Source organism: Rissa tridactyla, chromosome 17 (assembly GCF_028500815.1).
Source record: "Rissa tridactyla isolate bRisTri1 chromosome 17, bRisTri1.patW.cur.20221130, whole genome shotgun sequence".
NCBI lineage: Eukaryota > Metazoa > Chordata > Aves > Charadriiformes > Laridae > Rissa > Rissa tridactyla.
Window position 1 is genome coordinate 1,067,331 of NC_071482.1, and position 13,668 is coordinate 1,080,998.

At 49.4% G+C, this 13,668-nt stretch overlaps 1 protein-coding gene across 7 annotated transcripts in view; it reads right to left on the reverse strand.

The window, feature by feature from the left end:
* Positions 1-13,668, reverse strand: part of SIK3 (SIK family kinase 3) — an 88,529-nt gene that overhangs the window by 25,423 nt on the left and 49,438 nt on the right. For all 7 annotated transcript variants that reach the window (XM_054223322.1, XM_054223324.1, XM_054223323.1 and 4 more), the window contains exons 3-4: positions 12,348-12,411; positions 6,116-6,277 (exon numbers count right to left, since the gene is read on the reverse strand). In XM_054223322.1, the coding sequence (XP_054079297.1) occupies positions 6,116-6,277; positions 12,348-12,411 (226 nt within the window). The remainder of the gene's footprint in view (positions 1-6,115; positions 6,278-12,347; positions 12,412-13,668) is intronic.

The window sequence follows — 13,668 nt, forward strand, 5'->3', positions numbered from 1 at the left end:
GTGCTAATTTCCAACCTTCGGGCTTCTCCGATGTCAAGTTTTACAACTTCATTAAGACCAGGGCAGCCGCCAGCAAAGACAGAATGCAGACAAAGAGGAAAAGAACGGGAAATTTGGATTTTCCAGAAAGCACTAACATGAGCTGGAAGTTTCGGTAACGGTGGGCAGCTCTACAAACCAAGCCAAATCACCAACGGCAAATAATAAATCCTGAGAGAGAAATTAAAAGAAAGGTCTTAACCTTACGGGCAGTCAAGCGTCAGCTTACGTGGGCACAATGGCGTTCTCTGCTCATTAACCTGCCACCCCTGGCACACAGCCGGGACTTGAACTGGGAAGGGAGTAAAGAACCCGAAGTCTGGATTCAAGAAAAGTGAGCTTTTTCGTACAAAAAGAAGGAATCCTCATTGATCACGTCTTTCTTTTTTGCCTCGATTGGAAAAAAAAAAAAAAGCAAATACACAGTACCAGAGAGACATCTCCATGTGCTGCAAAGGGGTGCCCTTGGCAGCAGCGCCATCAGACGAAGCGGTGCCACAAAGGTTACCTGCAAACTGCTGTGCCCCTGTTCCTGCTAGAAGTGTGCCAGCAGGAGAGTGAGTGACACTAATGCGCTCGGACGGGGACCCACAGCAACAGGGACATTTTTCATGGCATTTGCACCTCCTCACAGCAGGCTCGCGAGAGAAATGCTGGGAAAAAAACCAAGGAGGGCCAGAAATACTCCATTGGCACGTTCTGGTTAAAGCAAAAAGCATCGTGGCAAAAACATACAGTACAGCTGCAGAAAGCAAAAATCTCTTATAAAGAGCTTAAGATTAATTTTTATTCCATCCTTGGTCAGAACTGCAGCGTATCTGGGATAATGCAGAGCTGAGCGCCTACCTGTCGGCAAAACACGAAATCCCAGTGTTGTGCAAGGAGAATTTGACTGAAAATGCATATTTTAAGACGCGCATACAAACAATAAAGAATATTTGAGATCCAAACCCACAAAAGTGTTTCCCGTTTCTTGAAATAAATACCCGTTCATCTTGAAAATTCATTTTTGTTTTTATCTGCGTTTTTCCTTACAGCACTTATCCATGCTTTAGAAGATAAGGACTTTGGCATACGTTCTTTAGTCAGAGAAAGGTTTGTTTTCCTAAATTGTCTAAAACTCCAGGTTTGCCCTAACACATTCAGCATGACCCCGCTGAAAGGAAAACAGTTGTCATCTTTTAGACAAAATCCTCTTTCCACCAGCGCGGGCAGTGACGGCCAACACCTGCACGCAGGAGGCAGGGAAAACCCCGCAGACAATGTGCTGGCAAGTCCGTGCGCCCACTCGCCATCGCGGCTTTCCTTATGGCATTTTCCATGACCTGATTTGAGGGGACTCCTCTCCTCCTTCACACGGCCTCGCACCACCCAGCAGCCCACCTGGCAGAGCTGGGCACAGCTCAGCTCCAGGAGGGAACAGCCAAATTTCCTTCTCCCCATCCCCTTGCAGGGGCAAGATTCCCACCGTCGCGATGGCGTAGGCTCGTGAAGAATACCTAGCGTGGCGTGTTCCTGCGGAGACACCTGGAGTACAGACGACGCTGCTCAAACCCCACCTCAAAACACAGCACAGAGATGGTAAGTGTTCTTTAAAAGCATCGCAGGATCAAAACAAGGCAGTTAAACATCCTTTGGGTTTTTACTGCTGGAAATGAGGTCATCTAAACTTCCAAAACAGAGGAGCAGTCAGCCTTTGGAGGACTATTTCAGGGAAACAGTACACAGCTGCACAATTGTCTTTTCCACCTCTGCAAGCTTTTGAGCTGTTCCGTCTCGTGTTTAAAGTACGCTGTGTAACAAGTGCCTGAATTACGGCTACCAGAACAAGCAATAAGAACTGCAGCACTAAACCTATTTCCATCTAACAACAAAGCATTTGTACTCAAGTTTAGATGTAAACTCTTTCCGGCTGTGCAAGAACACGCTGGAATTTTGGTACTTCACCTATTTTGAGCAAATTTTTCTGGTTTAGTTACTTTTTTTGGTCCTTGCGTGTACTCAGGTGGGCTTCGCAGCATGCAGGGAACCAGTCACGTTGTGGAAGCTGTGAATATCACCCCGTGCAGCCCAGCACCAGCTCCAGCTCTGCACAGGACAGAGGATCGAGGTGTCCCCCGCGCGGCTGCACCGGCCACATTCGACGGCAGCCCGGCAAGCGAGCAGCAGCACGTTCTGCAGCGAGGGCGAGGCCCTGCCATGCCGGCTGGCGGCCACCACTGCCGCTGAACAGACACGCAACAGCTGCCTCCGGCAACCTTCTCTGCTCCCTCCGAGCTGCAGGAGATTGGCTGTCTTTGAAACTCTACCCCTCTCTCACAGGGGGCTGGAATGAGCCCAGGGGTTCACAGCTCTTTCTGAGAGGGGAGAGCAGGGGGCAGAGAGCAGCCCCGCCGCCTCTCCTTTGTGAGCCGGGCTCGGGGGGCAGAGGTGCTGCGGGCATGGCGGCGTTCATCCCGCAGCTCCTGGAGCTTCAGCCACGGCTGCCCCGGATCTCAGGCTGTGGAGAGCTGCGGCTCTAGCCAGCACTTTGTGGGCTCCTGGTGAGACACTGCTCAGCTCCGTCTTGCCCGACGCGCCCTTCAAAGGCTGGAAATGGCTTCCAGAGCCCACCTGTGCTGCGCAAGCTGAGGACAAGGCTGGTGAGAACAGCAGGCTTTTTAAAAGCCCCCCCGAAAGTTAAGGGAGAGGATTTGAAAACCCCAAAGCAACAAAACAAAAGTCTAAAAACAAACAAAACCCCCCAAACAGTGATTTAAATAAGCTTTCTTAAAAACTATGGCAAGTCGCCCCAGTCCAAGGAAAGACATCTAAATCCAAATCCCCAGGGAGCAACAGGTCTCACGCCACAAACAGATGCAGAGGGAAAAGGGCATTTTTGAAGAGCAAATTAAAAGTCACGATCGTGTGCTATAGGGAAAATATCTACAAGAAATATCTGTGCGCTACAAAAAAAGTGGGCCCCGTCCCTCACGCTTCCCCAGAGCAGAGCTCCAGGGAGGTGCTTCAGTGTCTGCACAACAGGGACTTTTATCCTCAGCAGGTGAAAGAGGGAGCAGACTCTTGCAAACGAATGCAAAGCAACACATAGATGGGATTCCTCTCCGAAACCATACCCCGGGAAGGCCTGGGCATTTAGCAATCATCTCAACTCCTGGCTGAACCCTCGGACTGGGAGCACAAGTGAACACGGTGCCAGCAGCTACTGACTCAGACTTTGAGAAGGTACGCTGGAGAAAAAGCATCCACGGGAAAAGTGAGAGCGAGGGGAACAGCGTTTGTATCTTACTCTTTATGGAAAAATAGTATAGTTGCAATCAGTCAAAAAACCCCAAACCCAAAAAGCACACTTGTACTCGCCACCAAGCGAGAAGAGCGGCGCTAACCCACTTGCAGACCGCTGCGCTGTCTCGCTCGGTGTCCGTGACTCCACTAATGCTGAGCAAGGGACGCCAAGCTGCAAATGGAGGTCAGCAGTAATGCGCTCGAAAATCTCCGCTGGCAAGACTCTGGAAGGTCTGAAAAGCTCCAAAAGCTGATGGAATTATGCACATTAGTAGAGGCTGCGTGTGCATACTGGTATCGGAGGAGCCACAGAGCTGCAGTCCCGGCCTCAGCTCTGCATTTATGCCACACCGGCTCACTGCATCCTTCAGGCTACCTGCGGCGCTGCTGCTTGGCCGATAGAAGTGACCAGACCTACCAGCCAGAGCCCTCAGGTGACACTCTACGTGTTTAGCTGGCGGAAGCTTAGAGATACATGAACTGCATTATTGAAGAGGTTTGAGTTAGACCCTGTTAAGAGGTTCAGCGGCGAAGGCTTTGCTGCGGCTCCATCCCGTGTAACTGGGCTTTGTGTAGTTCTGTAGGATTTATTCGGGGAGCTCTGGCGCGAAGATCTCTGAAAGAGATCAGCTGCTATCGCTTCTCTTTTTGCTCTTGAAACAATGGAAGAACTGGTGTCAAGTTGTAACTGATGAGTTATAGGGACAAAACGTAATACTTGGAAAATCCTATACCGTAAATCAGCTTTTCCAGGCTACTTTTCAAATCACGACTACGTCTCGCTGCCAAGTAAAACACTACTACCACCAGGGTGGGAACTGTCTTCTAGAGTCCGTTCTGGGAGCAGAGATCTGGAAGGAAAAGAGTTTCCAACTCCCTTAGATAAACAAAAGTTTCCACAATGGTCAGACGTTCACAGAGCTCGTCAGCACACTCACGCGGACATTTCTGTAGGAAATCCAGCCCTAGTGCAGTTTCTACCTGAGTTAGTTTTGAAGTTTGGTTTTTTTCTTTCTTTTTATGTGCTAGGCACCCTTCCCCCTCTACACGCAGATTGGATTTTACCCCGCGAACACAAGATGGCCTCAAATCACTAGCGCATCTGCTCACACAAAGCAGATACCAGAAAGCGCTGCTCACGAAGACCTCCCGAACAGCCTTTCTTGCAGCCGCCCCGTTACCTGCCACCCGCTCCCGCCACCGCCCGGCGCCGGGGCTACGACAGGAGCCTGCTGCTGCCCCTCTCCAGTACAGGGGCTCTTCCCTGCAGGGAATGAGTCTGACCAGCAAAACCAGGCTGTTTTCCCCACATCGTCAGTGGATTTCTCTCAGTGCCCGCACACAGCGCGGTCCTGGGAAGCGTGGGCTGCCCCGCTTTCAGCTGGCCACCGAACGCCGTGCCGCGCAAGGCAGCCCAGATTACGTAGGAAACCCCACCACCAACTCCTGCTTCACCAGCGGCGTCTCTTGCTCATCTTCTGCTCCCACAACAGGTTAGTGTCCTTGTGCCAAAGCGAAGCAAGACATGGTTTATACTATGAAGTATCCAGAGGAAGTTTCATGGAAGTCCTTCACTCCTTTCTATTCCTTCCCCGTTCCCTCTTCACAAAGTGAGGATGAGAGAAACCCAAGAAACTACTGATCATTTTACTACAAACCAACTGTTTAACACCTACGGATGGTACATAAGAGAACAGTAACGTGACAAACAGGACTGTTTTCTCTCGCCAAGATGCTATCAAGCTAGAAGAGTATCCACGACTCACAGTATTAAAATTTCTCCCTCGCTGAAAAGTTTTGTAGCCCTAAGCACGTAAAAAAAATAAATAAAAAAAATCAAGTTATAAATCCTTGTAAAAGCTGACAAGCTCTCCAAGGAAGCCTATTAAGAGAGGGGGCAACAAAGCATTTTCCAAAACCGCTCTCTCTGCATTAGGCTCTAGTAGAATTAAGTGGTAAGTACGAGCTCTTCCAACGCAAAAGCACACAAAATGAGATGACCGGGGCGGTATTAAATCCTCTTGTTTCAATCGGTTGCTACCTAATCCCACAAAGCTAAATGAAGTCAGGCCTAGTCAGCGCATCAGCGAGCTCAGCAGCCAAGGCTCAGGCTCCCGGACAAGGGGATCGCAGACACGCAGCCTGTGTCAGCTCCACCTAGGAACTGCCCGAGGCGCGAGCTCTCTAGGAGGGCAGTCAGGAGCGAAAAAACCCCACTGCCCAGCAAGACGCTGGGAACAGACTGGAAAGGCCTTCAGCTTTTCTCCCTGCGATGAAGAAAATACCCAAAGCCCTGGGGTTCTTCTCTTGCTCTGTCAGACAGCACCGTGAAATGACCCCAAGCGTGCAGTCTTCCCTTTCGCTGCTCTACCATACTCTTTACCGCCCTACTTTCCCATTCTTTCCCTCTCACCTAGTCTGACCTGCTTCAAAGAAGTCCTAAAACAGGCAGCAGGACTTAAAACAAGGTCATTTTAAAAATATTAGTCTCGCTCATTACCCAGCGTATTGGAACACTGTGTATCCATAGCCACATATCTGCCTACGAAGCCAAACCCGGGGTTTTTTTTTTCCCCTCCTTCTTCTAATTTGCAGTACGTGAAGGGACATATAAATCTCCTGGCTGCACCCTGGCAGTTTGAGCTCTGGGCAGCAGGCCACGCAGAAATCCAAAGCTTCCTTTAGCTGCACTGCGTTTCCTTCTTTCTGAATACCTGGAAGCAGCCAATGCCTACATTTATTAACTTCTGAAAGCAGCTGCCTTCCTCCCACACTGCTTGTCTCAGCTCACCTGCTATTTTGATGTTCAGGTTGGCATCCAGAAGTAGATTTTCTGCCTTCAGATCTCTGTGGACTATATTACGACAGTGACAGAAGTTGACAGCGGCCACTATTTGCTTGAACTTTCTCCGGGCTTCCTTCTCCGCCATACGTCCGTGGGCCACCAAGTGATCTGTGAGGGGTGAAGCGAAGAACAAAGTGTTATTCACGCAGGGAGCGCGCCCCGGACAGGGGCTTCTCGCACCCTTGCGGCAAGCGGTGCAGAGGATGGAGACAGGGAACGACACGGGCACCGGCGTGTTCTCCAGGTTCCAAACCCGACGGGGTCGCCGCCGAAGCTACACGGGAAGGGATTTCGGCATGGTGCGGCCCCACCAGCCCTCACCTGGGCTCTCTCCAAGCGAAAGGCTTTAAAATTGTAAACTTTCCTCTATTTCGAGGACAGCTGACAGGGCTGGCTGGAAAAGTCAGAACTGTCTTGTGCAAAGTACAAAGGTTTTAAAACATTGTTCCATACCAAAATAAAAAGACTTTTTCACCCTTTTCCTTCAGTCAAATACCAAGCCTCGTACCATATTACCGCCGCAGTGAGAGGTGCAGGTTCGCGGCGACGTGCCATCCCTCCTTCCCTCAGGTTTTTCCCAGGAAATTACTCGTTGGTCTAAGAAGCCTCACCAAAGGTAACTCTTGCCGAAACCAGTGAAGTCCCAGCTACTTAGAGACAGCCGGCTCCTCAACTGCAGCTTTCCAGCTAAAAACCTACCAGCTGCAGAAACTATTTAACATCGTTCCTCTTCAGGGGGAAAGCCACTCCCGACCAGATGGGAGTGAAACCCCACCAACGCTCCCCAGTTTACACCAGCCCCGCTCCAGCGGCCTGTACATCTATCTGCCTGTGACCACGTTCTCCTGCTTTCCTTGGAAGCTACCACTGCAGACGCAGGCAGGAAAAGTCCCTCCAAGAGATCAGAAAGGCAGGCATACAGCTGCAACCCAACTTAAACCAATCCACTTCAAACCTGACAGCCCCAGACTTAGAGAAGCCACTCATCATACTGTCCCGCAAGCGGGGATGGACAGACCGGAGACAGGCAGGAGAAACAGCAGAGAAAGGAGGAGAAAAAGCATCGCCCTCCCCTAAAGCGCCAGCAGAACAGGCAACAAACTCTGCCAGGAAAAGTGTAAAAGTCAAAGCAAGCAGCAGTTGAATTACAAAATACAATTATTACCCTTTCCTAGTATCTCTCTGCCCCATAAGCAAACCTAGCTAAAACTGATGGGGCACGGTAAGAGGTAAGGGTAGGAAGAGCTGTTTGCAAGATTACGGAGTGGAGAACAGCGCCACAAAAATACAGGAGAAAGCCACGAAGCATCGTGGAGAGCCCCCAGTAACCACACGCGGGACCAGGAGGATTCCTGAGTTTCCCCAACTTGCGGGAAGAGCTTCGGAGAGGTCTGCACAAGCCCTCTCCCCTCCAGCGCAGGCCACAGAGCGGGCCAGCAGAGCCACGAGCAAGCCAGACCCTGGCGGCTTATTATCTCCTCGCCCATTTCAAGAGGCTGCTGCTCCTCAGCTGGGCCATCGACTTGGCCTCAAAAGACTTCTGGCCAAAAATAGGCTGAAGCGGTTCATTTCACTCCATAAACTCGATTAAACTGGAGAGCTCAATGGATACCTGTTCTTGAAAATAATAAAAATAAATCACTTCTGAAGGTTTCTCATCAGGTGGTTGTATTTTTCCCAGTCACCCATTAATTAAAATACCTGCGACATAATTGACTCGCAGTAAATACTAATTACCAAGATCCGTCAAAGCAGTTCTGCTGGCTCCCGACTGCACAGCAACCTACTTCTCTGCGTTCGACTACTCTGTTGTGCAACAGAGCGAAGTTGTTTTTCAAAGAATTGTCAATTACGTTTTATTCATCGGATAAACTTATTCTGCAAGCAACTCTGAACCAGGGCCGGGGAAGGAAATCCATCACCAATTCCAACACGACCCTCAATTCACTTACTAGAAAAAGCAAAATTTACTATCTCAAATAGTCCCACCGTATTTCATTAAGTCATTTGCGTGGTCATAAATTTATTACTCTTCAGAGCTGGGAGAGGGAAGAGCAGAGGGAAGCGAGGGCCAGCTCCAATTTAAGCCTTTACCAGTCACGGTCATTCACACCTTGTACTCCGCTCGAATCTGGGAGTGCAATCTGCCAGTACAGAAAGCGCTCTTAAAACAAAGTGCAAGGCTCCAACCTCTCAACGTTTTGGGAAATATTTTAAGAGATTCTCCTGCGGGCAAGAAATCGAATCCAGCTGCTGCAGCAGGCGCCTTTCTACAAGGCTCTCCCAAGTACATTTTTGCCCAAAGCAGGTTCACCTGTCCCCGCGCACGGAGGATGACACACACCCTTGGCCTGAGCACCTCAGACTCCTGCTCTCAGCAGCGGCCCTGCCAGACCTCTGCTCATGCAGAAAACTCTGCTGCCCCTTCGATTCCTCAGTCCTGCTCAGGCTGTGAAAAAAAAATAAAAATAATCTTTTTAGATAAGGCGTGAAATTTCGCTTTTCATGAAGAAATGTGAGCGGAGGCCGGTCCCCAAGCTGCGCACGTAGGCACCACGCTTGGAGACCGCTGACATTTCTGCACAAGCTCCAGAGGAAGGACAGGAACAATGAAGCTACAGAATACTTCACATACCACCAAGGGCAACTGTATGCCAAAATTAACCATTGCGAGCTTAGTCCGCATAAACCTCTCGTGCGACGGAGGTTACAGAGATGACCCGAATGTTCAGCTGGGAGCCAGCGCACCGATCCCCAGTGCGCCCAGTCCAGCCGCACAGGCCCGCCGCTGGGTCTCACACACGTCAGCGCGCTCTTCAGGAGCCAAAGAGGCCAACGGCGCTGCTCCTTTGAGTGTCTGCCAGAGAGGAAGGCATGCACGATTTCATTTCACAGCCCTTAAAAACATCAGTCGCTCTTCTCTGTACTTGTATGAAGAACCTGATGCTGCTCTCTGCACTAAAAAAAACAGTAAAATCCTACACTAAAGAAAAAGCATCTTCTGGTTAAGAGCAGCAGCGATACACAAGTTTCCACTTTTCGCCTCTGGACAGACTCCTCCTGCTTTTAAGCTGCTTTCTGTCTGGAAAGCAAACGCTGCTTAAGCTTCACATCTCCTCCGTGTAGCGGATTTAAGTCACATTTCCAGCCTATTTGGTGACCTTGTGATCTCTGAAGCAGCCTGACCTTCTAGAGCCCGGTGCCACGATAAGGCGTCTGTCTGGTTCATGCTCAGGAAGCTCAGGAGAAGCCGGCGGGAGGAGGGGAGACAGGGCAGAGACAGCAGACGTGCTAACCACCTTAACCAGACAATAATTTTGTCAAGTTTTCTGAGAATTTTTGTCCATCAACCGAGTCCGTATTCTTGTCAACGAGGACTGCAGATTATTTACAGTATTCACAGTAAACAGCTGAAATCAAAACAGACTTTTAGACTACGTTCTGTTTGACCTCAAAAAAAGGACACTCGAGGGACCTGGAACAAAGAGCACCCTATGTTTAAATGCAGACATTCATTTGTTCGTAATGCCAAACCAGCAACCCAACCACACGCAAAACATGCATAGGGACAAAAATAACAATTTACATTTTGCTGCTTAAGCCCACAGCAAAAGCAAGTCTCCTCCGTGATCCCCATGCACCGCTACGCAAACAAAGCGAATTATCAAAACATTTCCAGTAACAGCTGAATCAAAGACACTTACGGCCCAGCCCGGCCGCCGAAGGAGCTCTCAGCCGTTCACTGGAAGGCAGCCAGCCAGGTGGTACAGCTCTCCCGCGTGCGCACCCCGGACGGCCTGCACAGCTCAGACCCACAGGGCACAGACAGACAAGCGTCCAACGCTGACTGACTGAAACCGTGGCGTTTAGAGAAACGGCCATCCTTTCAGCTAAAAATTCCAACCTGTGTTACTGCCTAGATATACAGCTCTATGGTACAGTTTAAGCCTTTGAAAGTCTTTTTGAAGCATCAAGGGAAACAACTTAGATTTGCTTCTAACAAGAACTTGCAGTTCCCAGAAGCGTGCTGCTGTAACTCCGATTGTATGAGGCACGTGGCCTTACACCGAGCGTGTAGCATCCAGAAACCCACGGTTGTCAGCACCCCCCTCCCTTCTGCAGCTCAGCACGACGCTTTAAAACCTAGGTCGTGCAGGTGTTAGGAGACAATAAAGAAAAAAAAAAAAAGAGATAGATGACTTAGCACGGGCACAGTTAACACAGAGGATTCCCCAGTGGCCAGTAGCAGACAGAGTGACACCGACTGTGCTGTCCATACACACCTATCGTGGCCATCCCTGCGGCACGTCCGGCGGTTCCTAACAAGCCTACCATAAGAGGGACGGGCACGGAGTTGAAGCAACATGCGGGCAACGTTTCATCCTCAGCAATCGGTAAGCCCCACCTGCCGCCCGCTGTGTGCCACGAGGGAAGAGCCGGAGCGGGTGCGAAGGCAGCCCCCGCTGCCACCGACGTTCTCTCAGCAGCAGGAGGACGGGAGATTCTTCAGCACTGGAGATGCTAACGCCTGCGAGGAAACCTGCCCAGAGCTGGCTGCTGTTTCCTCCCTGTAAATTGCTTCCGCTGTTAGAACAAAGTCTTAGTGGCTCCTCAGGAAACCCTGATTACAAAGAGCTGAGACTTTAGTTTCCCCCTCTCCGCTCTAACAGCGAGGGCGCGCAGAGCCTCCCGCGGCCCCTGAAAATGCTCAAAACCGGCTTCCGTCTGGAGACACGTCAGGGCTACAACACAGCCGGCTGGGCCCAGCAATCACGGGGATAAAATGCTGGGCGGTGTAATGGAAATTAGCCATGCTAATGAGCTGGATTTACTACAGCATAAGATATATCAGAAAGCAATTAGATTTTCACTTCGACTCATGTAGAAGGCTATTTTTGCAACCAAGAAAATTCATTCCAAGTTTGTATATGAGCTTGCACATAGTTCTGGGTTTAAAAAAAGATGAGCCCATCTCTGCCAAATTCAACAGAAGAGGGAGAAGAAGTAAAAAGTGATTTATACTTTTTTACACTATCAGCTGCTACTCGCTTCTTCCCTCAGCTGCCACCTTCTCAGAGAAGGCATCCAAAGGACATGGACAATGTTGAGAATGCGGCATGACAACCATCTACAAAGGTACTGAGGAACTGATATGAGATTACAGCTACTGGAAACCAGCATTTTTCAGCTCAAGTTGTCTTATTTTCCTTAGTTTGGGGCTTCTCTTGCTTCGCTAAGAGCTTCACCTTTCACTACAACTCAGCCTCTCTTCCAGCAAAGCAAGAGGCTCCGACATCAAAAGTGAATCTTCCGCAGTCACTTAATGGGACAAAAAGGAGCGTGTTTCCATTCAGCTGAGAGTCCGTATGGGACTGTCCTCACAAGGACACTGCCTGGATGCAGATTTAATCCAGCTCACTTCAAGCATGCAGGATTTTCCCCTTTTCTGAGGCTCACGTTGGCCGAGCTAGTAAAGACCGATCTTGCAAAATTCTGACTCCGTCACCTGGCACGAAATTCCAGTGTGTAAGTAAATTTCTATTTCTACAAGATTTCTTACTGGTCACAGCAATAAAACAAACAAATGAATAAATCGGTCAACAGTTCTTGCAATTGCGCCGCAGATACTTTTTTCCTTCAAAGAATAGCTTCTGTGGTCAAGAAAGCTCAGCCAAAACATTGTTGGCAGACAACAGAGTTTAACGTGGATGTAACTAACACGTGCTAAGATAACATCAGATATCAAAAAGATAAGAAAATACATGGCTTTGAGAACAAAATACAACAGAACCGCAGGACTGCCTGCTTCTTTGAAAGCTACTAACAAACACCAACATTTCTGCTATGGGCAACAAGTTTCATGTCACTTCCTGGGAAGCAAAGTATTCGGCAACAGTTTAAAACCCAAGCGGATGATTATTTCCAACATCTTTAATCCCAAAGTCAGCTAAAAGAGGAGCAGCACCACCTGTCAGTGAAACCCAAAGAAGAAAGAGAGGTTATGGAAGTTATTTTTCCATCAAGTTGGTATCGTTTATTTCTTTACTCGGCTTGTCAATGGAAAGTTTTCAGGCTGAAGGGCATCTCTCCGCTGAAACAAGAGTGTGGCAGCTATTTTCAGTTTACTGTAGTTGACCAAATGCACTATCTGATTAAAGAATGCAATAAACGTACTTACCAAATATTTCCCCTCCGCTAGCGTACTCTGTCACTAGATAAATCATCCTCTCCGTCTCCATAACCTGGACACAAGGACGGAAAAGTGACAGATAAGGAGACTGCTGTGTACGAAAAGAAACGTAACTAAACCAATTTCACTCTAACACGTGTAACTGCTTTCATCAAATCAAAAATATTACTCCCCCGTGCCTTACAGAGCTATGCAAAGGAATGGACAGGAACTGGCAAAAGTGAGGCAGTGAAAGAGTAAGTTCTAACCACTAAATCCATAACTAAACACAACTCTTCACCTGCGCCTTCCTCCTCTTCTGCTTCCCCTCCCTTCAGCGTTTGCTCCCGGGTCCTGTCTTGTTCCAGCAGCCTGGGCAACTTCCCGGGGCCGCTGCCACCAAACTAGTTCCCATTTCTCATTAATCAGTCTGTTGCAGGCACTAAAATAACCCACACAATTTTGCCAAAGGGGGGACTATTTGCTGAATTGGTAAGTGACTTTCAAATGAGTCAAGACATGAGAAATAAACCAGAGCTCAGGCTTTGCTTTAGGGAGCCCACCCGTTTCAGCCAGGTAACATCCCATTTTTAAGTTTTTAACACGTGTTTTCAAGAGAGTATTAGGATTTTGGGGCCGCAGCAGTCCAACAGGCCACAGCCAGCGATTTCTTAGATGGGATTTCTTCAAAGGGCCGGGCACTGTGCAGACAAGGGCAGCGAGGGGCGGCGGGAGAGCGATGCCACACGGGGCTCTCAGAAGCGCACGGCTGATTCCTGAGCACCGTCCGACCCCCCTGAGCGAAACCCACACTCCAGAATCACCCCAGGGTCCGGAACAGCTTCTGGGAAAGTCCCTGTCAGGTTGCAGAGGAGAAGAAAAGCATAGGGCAAGGCACTGTATGCGAAAGACAGGCCCCAGCTACATTTTTAATGCTTAATAGACAGCGGGTGACGTACAATCGCACTGAGCACACAAAAAGCAGCAAATAACGCCTTCCTGCCTGCAGATTTGGGAAGGGTGGCTCCAAGGGCTGCTTTGTGACCGGATTATGTTTTGTGACCTGCCTCCAGGCGAGTACACACTTGGGGTGTACTCCAAAACTCGCCGCTATTTATTTAAGAGGCTTCCCCGCTCCGGCAATGGAAAACCACCCCGAGTTTCCCCCGCAGGACGGCGGCGCTGCGCCGCCAGGGCCCGGCCGGTCAGTTCCCATACCTGGTGTTTAGAAAAGGCCTGGAAACATTCTGATTTTGCTTTGGCTTTCCTCTGCTTCAAAGCCCAGTGAAAGTTCACCTTTTGACACGAAATCGACTGTTATCCCAAGAGA